This window comes from Paroedura picta, chromosome 5 (assembly GCF_049243985.1).
Source record: "Paroedura picta isolate Pp20150507F chromosome 5, Ppicta_v3.0, whole genome shotgun sequence".
In the NCBI taxonomy this organism is placed as follows: Eukaryota; Metazoa; Chordata; class Lepidosauria; order Squamata; family Gekkonidae; genus Paroedura; species Paroedura picta.
The window spans coordinates 20,658,197-20,678,133 of record NC_135373.1 but is presented as its reverse complement, the minus strand read 5'-3'; the positions used below and the strand labels follow the sequence as shown (position 1 = coordinate 20,678,133).

General features: G+C 51.5%; 1 protein-coding gene across 3 annotated transcripts; it reads left to right on the top strand.

Annotated features, from left to right (window-relative positions):
* Positions 1-769: 769 nt before the first annotated feature.
* Positions 770-15,737, top strand: LOC143838977 (sperm acrosome membrane-associated protein 6-like). Of its 3 annotated transcripts, XM_077340861.1 has the most exons (9): positions 770-982; positions 1,790-1,867; positions 3,328-3,396; positions 5,399-5,422; positions 5,542-5,619; positions 9,686-9,789; positions 13,280-13,436; positions 14,666-14,879; positions 15,596-15,737. In XM_077340861.1, exons 1-9 carry the CDS (start codon positions 787-789, stop codon positions 15,627-15,629), a joined length of 954 nt encoding a protein of 317 aa, XP_077196976.1. In that variant the 5' UTR covers positions 770-786; the 3' UTR covers positions 15,630-15,737. The 3 variants fall into 3 exon arrangements, with proteins under 3 accessions (XP_077196976.1, XP_077196978.1, XP_077196977.1); XM_077340863.1 differs by lacking the exon at positions 1,790-1,867; XM_077340862.1 differs by lacking the exon at positions 5,542-5,619.
* Positions 15,738-19,937: the final 4,200 nt, after the last annotated feature.

The window sequence follows — 19,937 nt, the reverse complement described above, 5'->3', positions numbered from 1 at the left end:
TGTGGAACCATCCGTGATGGTTTGGAGACAGAGGCCATGCCGCAAGTCGGGTGCCAGCACAGAAAAGGCCTTGTGTTTTGTGGCAATCAGTCTTGCTTCAGGATACTCTCAGCAATCCACAATTCGGATCAGAATCAGGCCCATTTAGTGTATTTTTCGCCTGCCAATATTAGGACTAATAGTACTCGTTGGTTATAATAAGGGAAGTTTTATGGGGGTCTTAATGTGTGAGCCCTCCTGGGAACGGCGGTATATAAATCCAAATATATATATATTAATTAATTAATTAAAGCAACCCTAAGTTGTAATTTTAAATGATAATTTTGTGTATTCTATGTACTCTGTTATGCATTTTATTAATATCACAAGCTTGTCTCAAGCTCCATAAACAAGAAAGGTGGCTAATAAGCATTTTTCATGATAACAGTCTTTGAGATCCCTTATGACATCACCAGAAGAGCCTCTTGTGGCGCAGAGTGGTAAGGCAGCCAACATGCTGTCTGAAGCTCTGACCATGAGGCTGGGAGTTCAATCCCAGCAGCCGGCTCAAGGCTAACTCAGCCTCCCAGCTTTCTGCTGGGGGTAAAACAGTAATGACTATGGAAGGCACTGGCAAGGCCACCCTGTATTGAGTCTGCCTTGAAAACGCTGGAGGGCGTCACCCCAAGGGTGACATGACTCGGTGCTTGCACAGGGGATACCTTTACCTTTATGACATCACTAAGGGGTTCTTTTCTTGAGCATTCCATCTCCAGGGGATCCCTGGGGCCTTCCTACCCATTGGGGATGACACCCACAGAGTACCCCGTGCTTCTTTGGCTGGCCTTCTCCTCTCAGGCTGGAGCCTGCTTATACTGCTTCTCCACGGAGGGCAAGCGCATTCGGGTCTGCGAGTACTTTCTGGGCTATGCTAATGGCCAGCAAAAGGCCTGCCTGAGTGCTCTAACGGCCGCCTTTCAGCCATACGTCAAAATCCAGGTGGGTAAGTAGCGTCCATTTCAGAGCTGCACTTAAAGAGTCGCGCCTCGGGTCAAGCAGAGTAGATGGTTCGTGTTTTGTAAAGTTCATGGCATTTAGTCACCAAGGTTCCCTGACCTTTTTGAGCCAGCACTTCTGGAATTTGGACACAAGCCACAAAATGGCCACCAGAGAGGGTGGAGCCAGCTTCAAAATGGCCGCCATGGTTTACCTTCAGTCATATAGTAACTGTTTGGCAACAATTTTTTTTCAATTGCAAAGCCAATGAAACCTTTAATAGGCAATGAGGAGTCTTGTTGGGCAAAAGCCCCAGCCATTTTTTTAAAATACTTGGCGACTTTCCGGGAAGGTGTCAGTGGGTGCCACGTTGGGGAACTCTGACCTTGAAAGATGAGGAGGGCAGCATCCAAAGGTAGACCTCAAGGTTTGGCCAGAAATTCAAAAGTTGTGATTTCTTTCAGTGTCTTTCGGGAAAGTGCTCTAAAGCAGGGATAGTCAACCTGTGGTCCTCCAGATGTCCTGCTGGCAGGGGCTCATGGGAATTGTAGTCCATGGACATCTGGAGGACCATAGGTTGACTACCCCTGTTCTAAAGCTTCAAGGTGGGGAGACTGTAGCAATGTGCTGCTTCGCTTGAGAGATTTTGCTAAGTAACACCTCAACCCTCAGCTTATAGAATGAGTAGGTACTCTGACAGAGGAGGCCCTGCCCCTTTCCCCCCCCCAGCCCCCCCCCCCCCCCGCCTCTAGAGGTAACCGCCTAAACAGAGAGGCTGTAGGAGAGCTCTTCACCACCTGTCTCATTTTCCCAGGTGTGTCTGAAATGGAAAAGCTGAAAGACATTTTTGGCAGGATCCTCTTTTACCTGGAAGAGAAAGGCATGGCCAAGGGTAGGTATCGATTCTTCCCAGAACTTCTTCCTAGCAGGCCTTGTTGCAGGGGCCCAAGGCAGCTAAAAAGTAATTTTTGACACCCTTGCATGCTTACCTGGATGCATGTCCTTGTGGATTCCAGGGGACAGACTCCGAGGTGGGTGTGCACAGGATCTTCGTCTCTGTTGGGTCTATGCATTCCTGGTAGGGAAAAGAAAGAAAACTTGATCACCTAAAGCATTCCCAACCAGGGGCCCGTGGGAGTTCTCAAGTGGCATGGTATGGGGGGGGGGAAGGGTCTTGGCTGTCTTCCCAGCCCCTCCTCTTCTTTCCGACCTTCATGATACATAGCTGTCATAGTAGTAGAAAAGGCAGGGGGAGGGAGCAAAAGGAGGGCCAAGGGTGTTGACAGTGCTGTCACTTTTGGAGGGGCGTGGCAGGGGTGTGTGGCCATCTGACATCACTTCCGGGGCTCCTTGAAGTCTGAAAAATTATTTCAGGGTCTCCTCCATGGTCAAAAGGTTTTAAAAGGCTGACGTAAACAGCGCAAGCGGAAGAGGAAAGTCCAGATTGTTAAAATACTGACTTGCATCATATCCACAGTTGCCAACCTCCAGGCAGCACCTGGGGATTTCCCAACATCACCATTTATCTCCACGTGACCGAGATCACTTCCCCCAGAGAAAACGGACATTTGGGAAGGTGGATTCTATGGCATTATACTTTGCTGAGATCTTCCCTCCCCAAACCCGTTCCCCCAACCTAGAGCTGGCGACCCTAACTACTACTCAGCTCAGAAAGTCCCCCTTAGTCTCTTCTACTAGAGCCAGGCCTCTTTGCTTGCAGGAAGGGTTTCCAAACACCTTATCGTAGAATATAACTCCCTGAATCCCACAAAAACATCTCCCTGCTGTGGTGCATCAGTGCCTTGCGCCCATTTTTCGTCTACGTTGGTTCTACTGCATCCCTTCTTGGACTGAACCTTTTACAAATATATATTTCTGCAACTGAGTCTCAGTGAGAAAAGTGGAATACAAATGTAGGCCATTAAATATTTGTTTACTTGATGTTCTGATTTATAGGCCGCTCCTCTCCAAGCGGTCTCAGGGTGGCTCGCAATGGGTTCAAAATAAACTAGAAATTAAAAATTTTAAAATACATCGAAAACCTATCGGTAATCATTACTCCAGTTTATCCCCATGTGCCTGGAAATGAAAGACATTTACAGCTGTTAACCAAGCACAGAATGAAGGGAGGTGTGTGGGGGGGGTGGCTCCGGGAAGGGAAGACCAGGCTGAATTGAGAGGGGAGGAGCAGTGGGGGCAGAGGAAGAGAAAAGCAATGGGGCAGGAATCAGATGTGAGTGGCCTTAAAGGTTGGCTCACCAATGTGCGCACTCTTTTTCCTTGCGTGCGGAATTCAAGTTTCTATACTGAAAGAACTCAGCCCAGGGCACCCACCTGTGTCTCTCCCCGCAGTGCCATATCGTCAAGCCATACCGGAGGCTGCGGCAAAGGTTCAAAAGGAAGTGGAGGGGCTCCAAGCAGGTAACGTTGGGAGGCTGGGGAGGTGGGGGGAGAGAATGGCTCCCATGGGTGGACCATTCCAAAACCTTTCCCACTTTTGGTTTCTCATGGGTTGTTTTAGGCATCCCAGGTGGAATTATGGCTCATTTCCAGACAAAAGGGGTCAGTTCCTGCGGGGCAAAGGGCTGCTTTGGAGGGTGGACTCCATAGCATTCTACTCCACTGCGTTCCCTCCCCACCCCAAATCCTACCGACTCTGGCCCCAGAGTCGCCTAGAATGGTTTCCAGTAAGCAGGCCCAGTGACTGGTGTCCCCCGGGGGCTGCGGTGAGGTGTCACCGTGCTGTGACCTGGATGGCCCGGGCTGACCCAATCCCATCAGATCCCGGAAGCAAAGAAGGGTCGGCTCTGGTTAGCACTCAGGTGGGAGATCACCAAGGAGGCCCCGGATGCTAAGCAGGGTCAAAAGCCTCTCTGACCGTCTCTGACAAGCCGTAGCTGGGCCTGGCTTCATCAGGGGGAGGGGCTTTCCATCCTAAGGGTTGCATGGCTTGACAGGAGCTTTGGAACTAGATCCTTCCTGAAGTCCCTGACTCCCTTAGACTCTGCCCTCTGCAAGCTGTGCCCCCAAATCTCCAGGATTTTCCAGAGCTGGAGCTGGCAGCCTTATTAGGGGGTGACGAAAGGCACTTCGTTGGCTCAAAGGGCTTTTACCAGCTTGAGCTGACATGCCAGCTGACCCTCTTCTACAGCCTCCCTGCTATTTTTTACACTCCAGTAAAAGGAAGGTCAGACTGCCGTAACACACTCTGTGTGGGGCTTCCCTGGGCAACCCGCTGGAAACTTCCGCTAGTAACAGCAGTGGTGACCCTATTTTATAGGCCTGACAAAAGCAAATGAAAAGTCCTGGGTTTGGAACTATCAAGCCAAAAATGGCCAAAATTTAGAATGAACTTCTTGCCTAGATCAACTTGCCCCTCTTTAAACCGCACCACGGGTGCGGTAGAAATAAAAGACTAAGGGCCCTTAGTGTGGGCCCTGTCCGGGATGAGGAAGGGTGCCTATTGGCCCCTTCCGCCCGACGCGCCTCCCGATTGGGCCCTCCGCTTGTCAGTCCGGCCCCAAAGCGCCAATCGCACGGCTGCTGATTGGCTCCTTGCCCCAGCACAGACCAGTTGGGAGGCGTAAAGCTCCTCCCAACCCACCCAACCCTCCACGTGGCCAAACCTTCACCCTGGGAATGGCTTCAGCCTGTGTGTGTGTGTGGGGGGGGTAGTTCAGGGGGGGGTCCTTCCCAGCTGCCCGGGTAGCGCTGCCAGGGCAGTTGGGAACGGCTAGCGCCTGCTGTATTCATTTTACAGCAGGCTTAATAACTAGTATGGTTATAATGTACTCCCATATGTTTTATGTAAACCGCCCTGGGCAATATAGAAATATAATAAATATAAATATTAAATAAATTAGATGCTGTTAAATTGGCCCTCAGTTATATCCTCCCTATTATATTTTTTATCTGCCCCTCCCTCCAGAGCAGCCTACCTCGTTCTCCCCATTTTACACCCAACAGCTACCCTGTAGGGCAGGCCAAGAGGAAGTGGCTGTCCCAGTATCACCCACTGAGCCTCAGGGCCCTGTGGGGATTCGAACACAAGACTGACCTGCTAACCATTGCACCACACTAACTGCCCCATCTCCGCCCATGCACAGCCTGGCGGATGGAGGCAAGGGAGAGGACCTCTTCGGCTCGGGAACTCCCTCCCCTGTGAGGCCTGCCTGGCGCCGTCATGACCCGAATACAGAGGACAATTTTATAAAATCCTGCTTTTGTTCTCCATTGACTTTTCTAAACTGTTGGGAGTCTTTTTCGGGCAGTTATCGTGTACCGTTTTGAAACAGTCTGTTTTGTCCCATCATTAAACAACCTTATTCTTATGCAACTTGAACAAAATGTCAATTGGGAAGATCGTTTCAGAGGGCACCCGCACTGATCTTCACTAATGCACCGAATCCTGTTTCCTCTACAGCTCCAGCCTGCATCCCGCCATGCGGTGAGTCCAAAACCACAGTGCTTCCCTCTCCTCCTTCCCCATTCGGAGGGGGCCCCCCTTCACCCCGCTGTCCCTGCCTTCTATTCACCCATCTTAGCCACCGTTGTTCCCCCTTTCAGGGTTCCAGAAGGAGGCCCGTTCCTACAGATGTGACTCTTGCCACGTCACGGATTGCCCGCTGCCCATCGACTGCCCAAGTATGCCCCGTTTGCCCCCACTCCTAGATTTGTTGTTTGTGTATTTGTCACACATTCCATTTCCTTATGAGACTCATGTGTACCTTTCTCAGGAACCTCCGTTTTGCTCCATCCTAGGGTTGCAAGGGATGTTGGGATATTCCAGGAGATTTGTGGAAGGTGTCATGGGAAAGCCAGATTTGGGGATACATGGGGGCTCTGTGGAGATATGACGCTGCCCAATCCTTCTCCCAAATCTGCCCTTTCCTCAAAGGGAGGTGAATTCTGTTGTTTGGAGATCAGCTGTAATTCTGGGAGAACCTGGGGTTGCACCTGGAGGTTGGCATCCTGAGCTCCCTTTGGGTCAAAGGAGGAAGGAATGAAAAACTGGAGAGCCATGACTAGAGTGGCTTCCGGAGATTAATTCCCAGAATTTATTTATTTCATTCATTCATACCTTTCTCCATTAATGTGAACCCACTGTGGCTGGCTATTTAAAACTGAATGTTTATTAAAGTTTTTGTACACACTGAAGAGGAGAAAAATAGGGGGGGGGACAAGTACAGACATCTTACATCTCTTTCATTAGAAGAAGAGTAAGTTTTTTATACCCTGCTTTTCACTGCCTGAAGGAGTGTCAAAGTGGCTGATACTCTGACAGAAATGCTTGGTCAGAACAGCACTATCAGGACTGTAACTGGCCAAAGGTCACACAGCTGGCTGTATGTGGAATAGGAGCGTGGAATCAAACCCAGCTTGCCAGGTTAGAAGCCGAGGCTCTTAACCGCAATACAACGCTGGCTCTTATATACTTTTTTATATTTCTCCAGCCCATAAACCATACATTATATCTGATTATGCAGTACATATGTTTCTTCATATTAAGACTAGTAAATAAGCCCGCTGTCTCCTAAATACAGCGGGAGCTAGGCACCATGAGACCCTTCCCGGACCGGCTGGCAGCATCCAAACCGGGCCCCCCGCAGGTGAGGCTGGCCAGGTGGCGTGCTTGGAGCCTTCCTACCGTTGGTGGTGCCTGCGTAGAACGGAGCGTCAGAGGTGGGCTCGGGAGAGAGCGGGGTTGGGCAGGTCATTGGCGGCGGCGGTGCTGGGTGCGGGCGGGGCCAGGTGCCTGTTGCAGCGTCTTGCGATCGGCGGCGGGGGGGAAGCGGCTCTCGCAGCGGGCTTTCTGGGCGGTCATTGGCTCTTGGCAGGGCACGTGAGCCGCGGGCGTGACATTGTTGTTTTGCTGCTGGTGGCGGTAGGCGGGCGCGGCTGGCGGGCTCCGCCTCTTGGGCCTGGTCGTGGGTGGGGCGTCTTCGTCTTCGTAGCGGCTGCAGAGGCTGTTGGGTCGTGTGGGTGGCTCTGCAGCCAATGGCGGCAGCTGGGCGAAGCTGGGCGAGACTGCAGAGGTTAGGCTCAGGAGAGAGCGGGGTCGGGCGGCTAGCGATGGCGCGGGGTGCGCGCACGGGTGGGCGGGGCCGGGTGCCTCTCCCGGCGTCTGTGTCCTCCGGGCACCGGCTCTCTGGCGATCGGCGGCCAGCGGCTCTCGCGTCGGGCTTTTCCTCCAGTCTGCGGGCGTGGGCAGGGCATGCAAGCCGCGGCCTTGGCATCATCCTCTTGCTGCCTCTTGGGGCTGGCCGGGGATGGCGCGTCTTCTCAGCAGCCGGGCGAGGTTGGAGGGGGTTGGATCGGGAGGCACGAAGCAGGGAGGCTTCGGGCGGCGGGCCGGGAGCAACTGCGAGCCACGCTGTGCGCGGCTTGCAGTTGCTGGGTCTGGGAAGCAGAAGGAATACCTCGGGAGGCACGAAGCCGGCTTGAAGGGGCGTAAGGCTGCTCCGTTTTTTTTTTTTTTTATCCTGCCGCTTCTCGCCGGCACGCCGGCTTGAAGGGGCGAAAGGCTGCTCCGGGGTTTTTTTTCTTTTTATCCTGCCGCTTCTCGCCGGCGCGCCGGCTTGAAGGGGCAGAAGGCTGCTCCGGGGTTTGTTTGTTTTAATCCTGCCACTTCTCGCCGGCGTGCCGGCTTGAAGGGGCGAAAGGCTGCTCCGGGGTTTGTTTTTTTTTATCCTGCCGCTTCTCGCCGACGCGGCGGCTTGAAGGGGCGGAAGGCTGCTCCGGGGTTTTTTTTTCTTTATCCTGCCGCTTCTCACCGGCGCGCCGGCTTGAAGGGGCGAAAGGCTGCTCCGGGGTTTGTTTTTTTGGTTCCATGTTGCGGCTGCCGGGGCTCCCAGGGCTGCGGTGACTGCCGAAGGCTCCCTTGGGGCCTCGGAGGCTGTGGCTTTGGAGGTCAGGTGAGCAGCTGGAGTTTTGTGTTTTCGGTGGCGGCAGCCTGACGCGGCGAGAGGCGCTTCGCGCCTCTCACCGCATCAGGCTGCCGGGCAGGGAGCCCCCGGCAGCCGCGCTCTGCGCGACTGCCGGGGTCTCCCTCGGGGGGCGGTCTGATGCGGCGAGAGGCGCTTTGCGCCTCTCACCGCGTCAGGCCGGGAGCAACTGCGAGCCGCGCTGCGCGCGGCTCGCAGTTGCTCGGGCTGGGAATCGGAGGGACCAATCGGCAGGCGCTTCGCGCCTGCCGATTGGTCCCTCCGGTTGTCTGTCATGAGGAAGGGTCCAATCCGGACCCTTCCTCATCCCGGACACATCCCGCCCCAGAACCCCTTACTCTTTTATTTAGTCCGTGGCGCCCGCGGCGCCACGGGCGGTGTACAGATGGCGCCCGCGGCGCCACGGGCGGTGTACAGATGGGTAAAATATTCTACATTTACCTTCTATAATCTCCAAAATCACAAGTCACCCATTAATTTTTTCCTCTTTCCTACAAGAAGTTAATAAAAGGTTTCCAAAATGCCATAAAGTTATTGAAGTGAAAGACTTTTCTCTGACCAATGCTATACGTTTGGCCATTTCTCAATTTTTGTCCTCTCCACTTAATGCTCACAGCAGCCCTGTGAGGTAGGACAGGCCAAGATTATGCGGCTGGTCCAAGGCCACCCAGCCAGCATCTATGGCAGGGTGGGGATTCAAACTTGGGTCTCCCAGAGGCTAGTCCGACAACGAAAATACATGGGCTCTCAGCATACCCATGGCAGATGGAGTTCTTAGTTCTTGGAGTGCGGACCGGGTTCGATTCTGCACTCCCCCACATGCAGCCAGCTGGGTGACCCTGGGCTCGCCACAGCACTGATAAAGCTGTTCTGACCGAGCAGTGATATCAGGGCTCTCTCAGCCTCACCTCCCTCACAGGGTGTCTGTTGTGGGGAGAGGAATGGGAAGGCGACTGTAAGCTACTTTGGGACTCCTTCGGGTAGAGAAAAGCGGCATATAAGAAGTTCTTCTTCTTCTTCTTCTTCTTCTTCTTCTTCTTCTTCTTCTTCTTCTTCTTCTTCTTCTTCTTCTTCTTCGGTTTGTCTGGACCCCAGTATAACAGAAAGCTGTCTTCTATGGTTGCCAGCAAGCCAGGAGAAAACAGCAACAATAACATCCCTATGCCCATTTTCACTCCCGAGAACAAGGACAAGACATTTTTGTCCAGGACCTGTTGGCAACTATACTTACTTCTCTCCTCTCCCTTTACATTGAGAGTGCCCAGCTAGGAGTTGCTTCCCACCCACCTCCAGGTGAGGCCTGGAGAGCTTCTAGAATTACAGCTGACCTCCAGACTGCAGACATCAATTAACCAAACACCACGCTGACTCTTAGGGCCCTTCTCTTGCAGAGCAAGGGGGAAACAAACAAATTGAGTGAAGGTGAAGCTTCCAATAAGATTTGTTAGAGATGGAAAAAGAAAGAGGGGGGATTTTAATAGTTTCTAAGAATTTGAGAGCAAGCCAGCGACTTCTGTGTCGAATGTGATTTTGCCACTAGTTAATATTACAGGTTTCTGGGGCTGAGAAATTGAAAACTGATGTTCTGATTTATCTTTCACTTTGTTCTCAGCTCTTATGCTGTTTATTTTTCTTTTCTTAGTCTTTGAGTCTTTATCTCAATGTTGATAAAATGTCAATAAAATACCAGGATCAGGGCCTTTCTAACGGAAAGTTCCCCCTCTCTGTCTCTGTCTCTGTCTCTGTCTCTGTCCGCATTCCCTCAGTTCGGTATGTTCACAAAGCAGAAGGGGACATCACCATTCTGCGCTGCACCGTGAAGTTTACAATTCCCCCCGAGACCATAATCCGGTGGAAGTTTGCCAAGGACGTAAGTGACGGTTCCTGGGCCCAGACCAGGCCTCACAAGAGAACCCCCAGCACTTGTTTACTTATTTGTATTTATTTTCTTTATAATGATATTGGTTTCCAACCTTTCTCTTGAGACTCAGGGCACGTTGCATTGCAATAAAATCACATCTAAGGAAAAATACAGATAAAATGTGGGCTGGGCCCAGTGTATACGAGGGACTGTTTAACCCCCTATGCCCCCCACAGAGCTCTGCACTTTGTGGGTACAAACAGGTTGGAGGTCCCTGGCCCTAATGAAGTTTGCCTGGCCCCGACCAGGATCTGGGCCTTTTCCAGCTCCGGCCCCCACCTGGTGGAATGAGCTCCCAGAACAGATAAGGGCCCTGATGGAACTTCTTCAGTTCCGCAGACCCCGGAGGATGGAGTTCTTCCGCCAGGTGTTTGGTTGAGGCCAGGGCAAAGAAGATCTGGTCCTCTTCCTGTGCCCTCGGGCATCCTGCCTGCATTACATCTTCCCAGACACAGCAACTTTACAGCTGGTAGGGGAGGGGGTAGTTGGGGAGGGTCGGAGGATTTTTAAAACATCTATGTTGATTCTTATGGATGTGTTACGTTGTAAGCCTATCTGGTCTATCTGGTCTAGGAGCAGTGGTGTAGAAATTAAATAAATACATACATACATATAAAATGACTAAAGATGGACAGAAGCTGGATGGGATGCATCCAAACCTTAGCCCAGGGGTGGTCAAACTGTGGCCCTCCAGATGTCCATGGACTACAATTCCCATGAGTTCCTGCCAGTAAATGCTGGCAGGGGCTCATGGGAATTGTAGTGCATGGACACCTGGAGGGCGGCAGACAGGCTTTCGGTCTGTGGCTTGTTGTGGGAAAGGGAGATCTGAATTCTGTGACGCATGTATCCTATTTGGTGGCAATGGCAAGCTCTTAAAAATTCTGTCCCTTATTTTCCAAATTGAGGGACTGAGAAATTCGTTTCATGTTGAGAGTTTCAGGCTCTCAAGCGGTGGTGGACGGTCTCGCGCCCCCTGGTGGTTCAAATAAGAAACAAATTAAACTCTTCCATCCATAAAATCAGAGTCCAGTGGCACCTTTAAGATCAACAAAGATTTATTCCAGGTGTGAGCTTTCGAGTGCAAGCACTCTTCCTCAGACTAATGAACAACCATCATAACAGAGGGAATATAAAGCAGAAGTTAATTCTGTGAAATTAGTAAACCATGTCACAACATTCAAATACATAGGATAATTCTGTGCCAAAACAGCCAATCAGTCCCCTCAAATTCAATTGTAGTTCACAAAAACATATAGGAGAAATAAAACTGTCTATGTTAGTGATTTACAGCTTTAACTTTACCATTTGTTGCTGGCCCCATCTGTCTCCACCCAAGTATGAAACAAAGTGTGAAAGGCTTTTTTTGGCAACTATCTTGTCCTGAGACCCCTGTCTCAGCAGGACGGAAAGACCTGAGGTTCAGTGCAGAAGCTTCCATCTGGTCCACAATCTTCTCTGTCCCTGCCCCCCCCCCCCCCCCGCCTAAGAACACAATTACCTTCTCTTTCCTCTCCCTGCAACAGACATCCTGTGAGGGAGGTGGGCTCAGAGAGCTCTGAGAGATCTGTGTGAGAGCAGCCCTATCAGGACTGTGACTAGTCCATGGTTGCCCAGCTGGCTACATGCGGAAGAGCGGGGAATCAACCCCGGCTCACTAGATTAGAAACCGCTGCTCTTAACCATGACACCACGCTGGCTCTAAACTATGCATGTAGTAAGAAGAGCGGCAGCGTTCAAAGGCAAAGAGGAAGGGACAGGAAGGATCCTGTTCTGCCACTTCCCTTTGTTCTGGAGAGCCAGTACAGTGGGTACATTTTGGGTACAGTGCCCCACAAGTCCAAATTTGTTGTTGGAAGAGACAGTGTCTGATATACAGAGAAGGAGACCCCGAAGGGAGCTGCAGGAAGACAATTAGATAAGGCAGGATGGACAGCGAGAGACAGTGTGGTGTAGCGGCCAAGAAAAGTGGCCTGTAATCTGGAGAACCGGGTTTGATTCGCCACTCCTTCTTCCATATGCAGCCAGCTGGGTGACCTGGAGCCAGCCACAATTCTCACAGAACTCTCTCAGCCACCTCTATCTCACAGGGTGTCTGCTGTGGGGAGAGGAAAGGAAAAGGTGTTTGTAAGCCGCTTTGAGGCTCCTTTGGATAGTCAAAAGCAGGATATAAAATTCTACTACCACTACTACTCTTCTTCTTCCTTCCTTGCTTATCTCCAAATTGCCTATCTCAGGTTGCTTAGCTCAAGGCAATTTCCTCCTCCTCCTCACAAGCTCTTCCCTTCTCTCTCTCTCTCTCTCTCTCAGCTAGAAATGTAGTGAGGAACCTACTAGGTCTGCTGTTGGGTGAAGATGGAGAGACTCTGAGAGAGGTCAGAGAGAAAGCAGAAAGGCTCCATACCTATTTTGCCTCTGTGTTTTCCAGGAAGAATATAGACGTGTCAGGGAATGGTAGTAGGCAAGGTATGGTGTCCGGGTGGAAGGCTGACCTGGACAGACAGGTTGTCAAGAGGCACCTGGCTGCACTGGATTAATTCAGATGCTTAAAAAAATAAAATAGCTTTATTTAGAAGAGAAACAACTTTGGGGAGAGAGGGAGAGAGTGAGTTGAGCGAGAGAGAGAGAGAGAGAGAGAGAGAGAGAGAGTTAGACCTAAATGTCTGTTCTGTTCATTCAGTCTGTTCTGTTCTGTTCTGTAGGCAAGCAGGGAGGAAGTGGGCTCGAAGGAGCAGGAAGTCTCCAAAGTAGCCAATCAGGACTCAGAAGGAGACTATTTGAAAAACATCAGGGAGTTTCTAATCTGAATATGCCCCCTACCTATCTTCGGTGCCCCCTGTAGGATATTCTTCATATCCTTTTGAATCATGTGCACGGCAGATTTTGCAGACTCCAATGCTACGAATCCCAAGTAGCCGGTGAGGGTTCATCTCCTTCTCCTCCTCCTCCACTGGTCCAGAGCCAGAGTTCAAGGAGGTGTGCTTGGAGGCTCACGGAACAGCTCCCTCTGACCCGCCGACCTCTTCCGGCTTCTAGTGTGACATTACCGACTGCAACGTTCTTCCCTCCCGTGTTTGTCCCAAAGAGGGAGGCAGAGATGAGGATGTGAGAAGCTGGCGACCAGGAAAACAAAGACAGGGATGCTGAGGGCTGAGCTGAGCGTTAGGGAGGGCTGCTTCCAGAGGCCTAGCAACCCTCCTTGGGTCCTGACCCACAAGTTGGGAAAGACTGAGAGAACCGAGTCCCAATCCCTGCTCAGTCATGAAGTCTGCCGAGCTTGCCCCATGGGTTGGTTGTCAGAAGAGCAGAACGGGGAGGGAATGAACCTTCCATGCTGCTCCGAGCCCCTTGCGGGAATAAAAACAGTGAGGTTGCTTCGGAGAAAGGGCTCCTCCCCGTTTCTGTGACACCACCTCTCTTTCTGCCCTTTCCCTCGCAGATCATAAGCCAGGACCTGGCATACTTCGAGGTCCTTTACACCGGAATGGATTTGACCTTCCTGATCCGACCCACGACGGGAGCCCACGGGGGAACCTACGCCTGTGAGATCGCGGAGGAAGACGACGTGCTGGTCAGAAAGTTCTTCTATCTCAACGGTGAGACCCTGAGGCCTTTTCGGAGGACGAGGAAAGAACCTGCCTGCAGAGGGGGCCTTTACGCTGGCCACCCCCAGGCCCTCCCTGCCTTCCTTCTCCCAATCATAGATCTCAGCAAACTTAGCATGACCGTTGGGTTCCCGAGCAGGCCTTTTAAACAGCCGGGGCAGGAAACAGTATCCCAGCCATGAAGACCACACTCTGGGGGTTGCCAGCCTCCAGGTGGGACCTGGGGAGCTCCCCGAATTACAGGCAATCTCCAAACAACCAAGCTTTGTTCGACTGCCAAAATCTCCAGGAATTTATTGAATGATTGATTTGATTTACAGCCCACTGCTCTCAAAGCTGGCTCGTGGCGGGTCGCCACAGATAATCCAACAATAAAACCCAATAAAATGCCCATCAAAACCTCAATAGAAACATTACAGGCCCAACACATGGTGAAAACTTCATTTGGAGGACGGCGTAGGGGGAGACTGAGCTGCACCAGGATGTTCGGTGCCATTATTGAGGGGGATCCATAGCACCTCCCCTAGCACTGGCCCCGACTATATACCTGGTGGAAGAACACCGTATTGCAGGCCCTACAGAAAGCAGAAAGCTCTCCGAGGGCCTGCAGCTCTTCCAGAAGCTTATTCCACTAGATAAAAAGATCAAAAAGGCCCTGGCCCTGGTCGTGGCCCGGCGAGCATCCCTGAGGCCAGTAATAGCCAGGAGGTTGGTACCAGCGGACTGCAAAGCCCTGCCAGGGACATAGGGTGAGAGACGATCCCTTAGATTTGTGGTCCCCAGACCGCGAAGGGCCTTAAAGGTCAACATCAAGACTTTGAATCTGAACTGGGCCACAACTGGCAGCCAATGCAGCTGCCTCAGGACAGGCTGCATATGGGTCCTCCATTTCCCAACCCAGAGTTGGAACTCCAGTGAAACTGAATGGCAAAGCAATTCTTGTATGTGGAGGGAGGGAGGATGGCTTGACCCGCTCAGAGGATCCTATGGGATGGGGCATTGCAGAGGGGGGATCTGTCTGGAAACTTGGGCAGTGGAGCCTGGGGGGGGCAGGTTTTGGGGAGGGGAAGGATTGCAGTGGGGCATCAAGCCACAGAATCTACCTTCCACAGCAGCCCTTCTCACCAGGGGGACTGGTCTCTAGCGCCCAGCAATCTGCTGTACTTCCCAGAGATTTCCTGCCACAAGCTGACCCCTGCCTCCTTCCCTTCCTGCTGCAGTGACAGTGAAGCGGCTGGGCAAGGAAAAGGAGCTGCAGGCCATGTTCCACGACATCTTGAACCCCCCACCAGGGGTGGCGTCGGTTGAGGTGGTGGAACCCATCTCCTCCCTGCAGGACTTACTACAGGATCCCGATTCCCTGCGCAAGACCGGCGTCCTTCTCCTTTTACTGGGGCTGTTCCTGAGCTCCATGCTGGTGACCCTCCTGCTCATGTGAGTGTCCAGAGGGCACCCCCAGAGAGTGAGGGAGGGCAGGAAGCTGCTGGGCACCCTCTCTGTCCATGGGCCCCTGCTGAGCATCTCCTCCCTGAGGAACACGTCCTGAATTTTTAAAGCCCCAAACAACATTCCGTTCCTTTGGGCTGTCATTGGTTCATTTATATCAAGGGTGGCCAAACTGTGGCTCTGCAGATGACCATAGACTACAATTCTCATAAGCCCCTGCCAGTGCTGGCAAGGGTTCATGGGAATTGTAGTCCAAGTACATCTGCAGAGCCATGGTTAGGCTACCTCTGGTTTATATCATCTTTATTTCTGTCATCCATTTCTATATTTCTCTCTCAATTTATCCTCTATCTCTATATATCTTTCTTTCAATCTATCTATCTACCTCTCCCACCCACCCACTCATCCATCCACCCATCCATCCGTCCGTCCGTCCACCCGTCCATCCACCCATCCATCCACCCATCTCTCATCTCTCTATCTGTCTGTCTCTACGTACAGAGGGGACGTGTGCCCAGGGGGACGTGTGGGAAGGGGTGGTCGTCTCAGCCAGAGAGTCCTCGGCCCTGAAGGGCTTTCAAGGTCCTGACCAGCATCTCTTGGACTCAGAAACAATATGGCAGCTCATGCAGCCGTTTTAGGAGAGGCAAGGGAAGATTCCATCAGCCCTAGATGCACACTGTCTTTCTTCCTGTCTTCCCCAGGGGAGTTTATTTTTGGGCTACAGACGTGAAGTGATCCTGAATCAGGAAGAAGCAAATGGACCGGACACATCCCAGTTTTTCCCTCTTGATCAATCTGCCGTTCCCTGGCAAAGACCATACAAAGACATATTGTTATGTAATAAAAACACATCTGTTGTGTAAAAAGCAATCTAGATTTTAATTTTTAAATCTTATTTATTTTTACATGCATATCCCACACTTTCCCAGAAGCTAACTCTGTCTGTCTGTCTGTCTGTCTGTCTGTCTGTCTGTCTATCAATCTATCTATCTAGCCTTTTCCCCTGAAACATTCTTCAGGATTTTCAAAACCCCAGAAGTGGTGCGATCCTGCAGAATATAGTTGGGAAGCATCGCTGTGGACATGCCCACCTGGGGCCTCTCCTCCTCCCAACCTGAGCCTCCGGGGAGGGCGGTATATAAGTATGATAAATAAAATAATAAATAAATAAATAAACCCCTCCAGGCCCATCACTGACCATTTTGGGAGGGGACGACGTGATCATATTTAAGATTGTGTAGTCCATTCTGCGTGGTGCATGGTGCAGTGGTTAAAGTGTCCACCTAGGATCTGGGAAATCCGGGTACAAATCCCCACTCGTGCCATGGAAACTCGCTGGGTGACTTAGCCTAGCCTACCTTGCAGGGGGGTTGTTGTGAGGATAAACCTGGTAGGGAGGAAAATGGCGCAAGCCGCCTTGGGACCCCATTGGCAGGATACAGATGAAGCAAGGAAATAACAAAATGAAACCAATGCCAGCTCTGCTCTGTCCAGCACGAATGGACCCAGAAGCCTCCCTGGCCATCTTTTGGCTATTCAGTTATGGCGTGGCATGTGTGTCGTGGAGCCAGGAGCCCCGAGGATTGCCTGGCAGCCAGGCAAGGGGTGTTTGGAGCTGGTTTGCCACTGCCTGCCTCTGTGCCCTGACCCCTGTGCTCCTTAGAGCAGGGGTAGTCAAACTGCAGCCCTCCAGATGTCCATGGACTACAATTCCCAGGAGCCCCCTGCCAGCAAATGCTGGCAGGGGGCTCCTGGGAATTGTAGTCCATGGACATCTGGAGGGCCGCAGTTTGACTACCCCTGCCTTAGAGGAACCCCACCCAAATCCTTGGAGGTCTCCCATCCACATACTAGCCAGGATCAACCCTGCTTAGCATCCGAGATCTTTCGGATTGGCTGAAAAAGCAGAATAGAAATAACCCCCAGTGGCGTTGGCCAGGGCTAATTTCCAAACAGGAGTGCGGGGAGGCAGAGTTTTCACATAAGGAGCCACAGCTGGGACTTTCCTTCCAGGATCTGCCCCCAAAGTTTGCCCTAGCAACCCTGGTGCAGGAAATGCATCCCTGCCCGTTGTTTCCGGGGAAGATGTGCCACGGTGCCACAATACATATCTGTTTTGTTAGCCAAGCCTCCTCTTCAATTTTCGCCACAGCAAAGGCCGTAGTGATCCTGAACGTGCTTTCATGAAAGTAAACCCCACTGAATTGTAGTCTGAGGAAGAGTGCTTGCACTGGAAGCTCACGCCTTAAATCAACCTTTGTTGGTCTTAAAGGTGCCCCTGGACTCTGATTTTATTGTGCTACTTCAGACCAACAGGGCTACCCATTTGAACCCACTGAACCAGAAAAATGCACTAGATGGCGCTGTAACACGGCTTTGCTTTGGGATTGCTAAGGGCTTGGTCCTCTTTACATGAAAACACAAGAGCGGCCCTGATTAAATCACCGCGGGATCCTGAATGGAGCTCCGCCCTGATAAGCCCATGGGCTGATCCCACCCTTTATTCCACAGGATTTGGGAGGGTGGGGTTGCCAGATCCAGGCCGGAGAAACTCCTGGCGATTCAGGGATGGGCAAAGGACAAAAGAAAGGAAACAAACTCATTTTGTCAAAAGTGTGAAGCTATTAAATAGGGTGCACATTCACAATTAAAAGCATTACCTTCCAGAATATTAGACCGTACTGTTCATTCATTCATTCATTCATTCATTCATTCATTCATTCATTCATTCATTCAATTTTTATACCGCCCTCCCTTACGGCTCACACATTCCTGGCGAATGAGCGTGTGCACTGCGCCACGTGAAACCCAGCGCATTGCATGTGCTACAAAGGCGCATAGGTGGTTTACTGGGGTACATCGGGCATACCCATCCCCCAGGAATGCATATAAACTGTATAGTCTGTTATTCACACCCCTACTGCTTTTAATTTTATACGTCTCCACTATAGAAGAAATCTTTACTGTGTGGTTTTATTTGTTGCAGCCTGACCCTCTTGTTAGGTCTGGAGGTGGGATCTGGGGCTGACAGAGGCGCCACTGGAGTCCCCCTCTCCAAAGCATCCCTTTTCTGCAAGGGAAGTGATCTCTGCAGTCTGGAGTTGAGCCGTAATTCCAGGGAGGCTGGCGTCCCTAACTGTAGGGGCTTTCTCCCAGATAGGATCCCCTTGCAATCTGGGATGGGTCATTGTTTGATTCTAAACGCTTTAAAGATTTCCATTCAGGCTAATCTCTAAGCTGGGACAATTTCGAAAGCCTTCATTAGAGCTGGGGGGGGGGGGCTATAGATATGGAGTAGTCCTGAATCAGGAAGAAGCACACGGACCTGTCCTGGCTTTTCCCTCTCCTGGATCCTTCTGCCATTCCCTAGCAAAGACTGTACATAGATGTATCATCATCATATAATTAAAAAAAACAGTCAACTTGCGCATTCAGCCTCCAGGAATGAAATATGGGATTGTGAATTAGCCTGCCAAGGTTCAGGACCAAGGGCCAGCTGGGTGTTGTGGTTAAGAGCGGCAGCTTCAAATTTGGCGAGCCGGGTTTTATGCCCCTGCTCCTCCATGTGCAGCCAGCTGGGTGACCTTGGGCTAGTTACAGTCCTGTTAGAGCTGTTCTCACAGAGCAGTTCTTCCAGAGCTCTCTCAGCCCCACCTACCTCCCAGGGTGTCTGTTGCAGGGAGAGGAAGGGAAGGCGATTGTAAGCCACTTGGAAGACTCCTTCAGGTAGCGTAAAGCAGGGAATAAAAACCAGCTCTTCTTCAAATCTTTTTTTCACATCTCCCCAAAAGAGTGGGAGGCACCTGGAAAGGCAGAGCTGGATCCTAAGCAGTGTCCGCAGAGCAGGGGTTTGTTGGTAATCCCTGGCCCCAAAGTTGTTTGCCTGTCCTTGACCAGAGCCAGGGCCTTTTTGGTCCTGGCTCCAATCTGGTGAATTAAGTTGCCAGCTGAGATCCGGCCCCTGAAGGAGCTGTCAGAGTTCTGCAGGGCCTGCAAAATGACCAAGGACAAGCTTACGGTATGAGTTGGCTGTCTGAAACCATACGGGCCTCCTTCCTTCTCTTGGGCTCCCCGGTTATTTTAGACTAGGGATTTCCAAAGGGCAGTACACCCCCCCTGGGGGCAGTGGAAGGATCCAGGGGGACAGTGAGGAATTTGTAGGCAGCTGCGTTTTCCTAGTGAGAGATGTTCCAAGGTGGCTTGCCTTTGGGTAGTAACAATCCTGGACTTCTTTGGTGGTCAGCTCTACTTACCTTCCTGGAGGAAACAACAGCTTCAGAAGGTGGGCTGTAGGGCAGGGGTAGTCAAACTGCAGCCCTCCAGATGTCCATGGACTACAATTCCCAGAAGCCCCTGCCAGCATTCGCCATGCTGTCCATGGACATCTGGAGGGCCACAGTTTGACTACCCCTGCTGGAGGGGGTCATATTTCTGCTGACCTCCTTCCCCTACTCACTCTGTCCTTTCCAGGCTCCACCCCAGATCTCCAGGAATTTTTTCACCCAGGGTTGGTAACCCTTCCCCCAAAGTCTCCATTTTTGGAAGGCCGGGAAAGCCTTCTCCTGCTTGCTCCTGGCCATGGGATTTTTCTACTGCTTGATTCTCTTTCCCCGGCTGTCTTTCTCCCCAACGGGGACCCAAAGTGACTTTTACAAAGAACTTCTATACTTTTTCTCCATGCTGGAATACGGCTGCTGCAAAACAACCCGAAAAGGAATGTAGGCAGTATAAAAGGTAAAGGTAAAGGTATCCCCTGTGCAAGCACCGAGTCATGTCTGACCCTTGGGGTGACGCCCTCTAGCGTTTTCATGGCAGACTCAATACGGGGTGGTTTGCCAGTGCCTTCCCCAGTCATGACCGTTTACCCCCCAGCAAGCTGGGTACTCATTTTACCGACCTCGGAAGGATGGAAGGCTGAGTCAACCTTGAGCCGGCTGCTGGGATTGAACTCCCAGCCTTATGGGCAAAGCTTTCAGACAGCTGCCTTACCACTCTGCACCACAAGAGGCTCTTTTGTAGGCAGTATGTTGTGTTTTGAATTTG

Excerpts from the sequence above, each read along its gene's own strand:
- LOC143838977 (XM_077340861.1), top strand. The coding sequence starts at position 787 with ATGACACCCACAGAGTACCCCGTGCTTCTTTGGCTGGCCTTCTCCTCT. Across the intron at positions 983-1,789 it reads ATACGTCAAAATCCAGGTGG|GTGTGTCTGAAATGGAAAAG; the intron begins GTAAGTAGCGTC and ends TCATTTTCCCAG. Across the intron at positions 3,397-5,398 it reads AGTGGAGGGGCTCCAAGCAG|CTCCAGCCTGCATCCCGCCA; the intron begins GTAACGTTGGGA and ends TTTCCTCTACAG.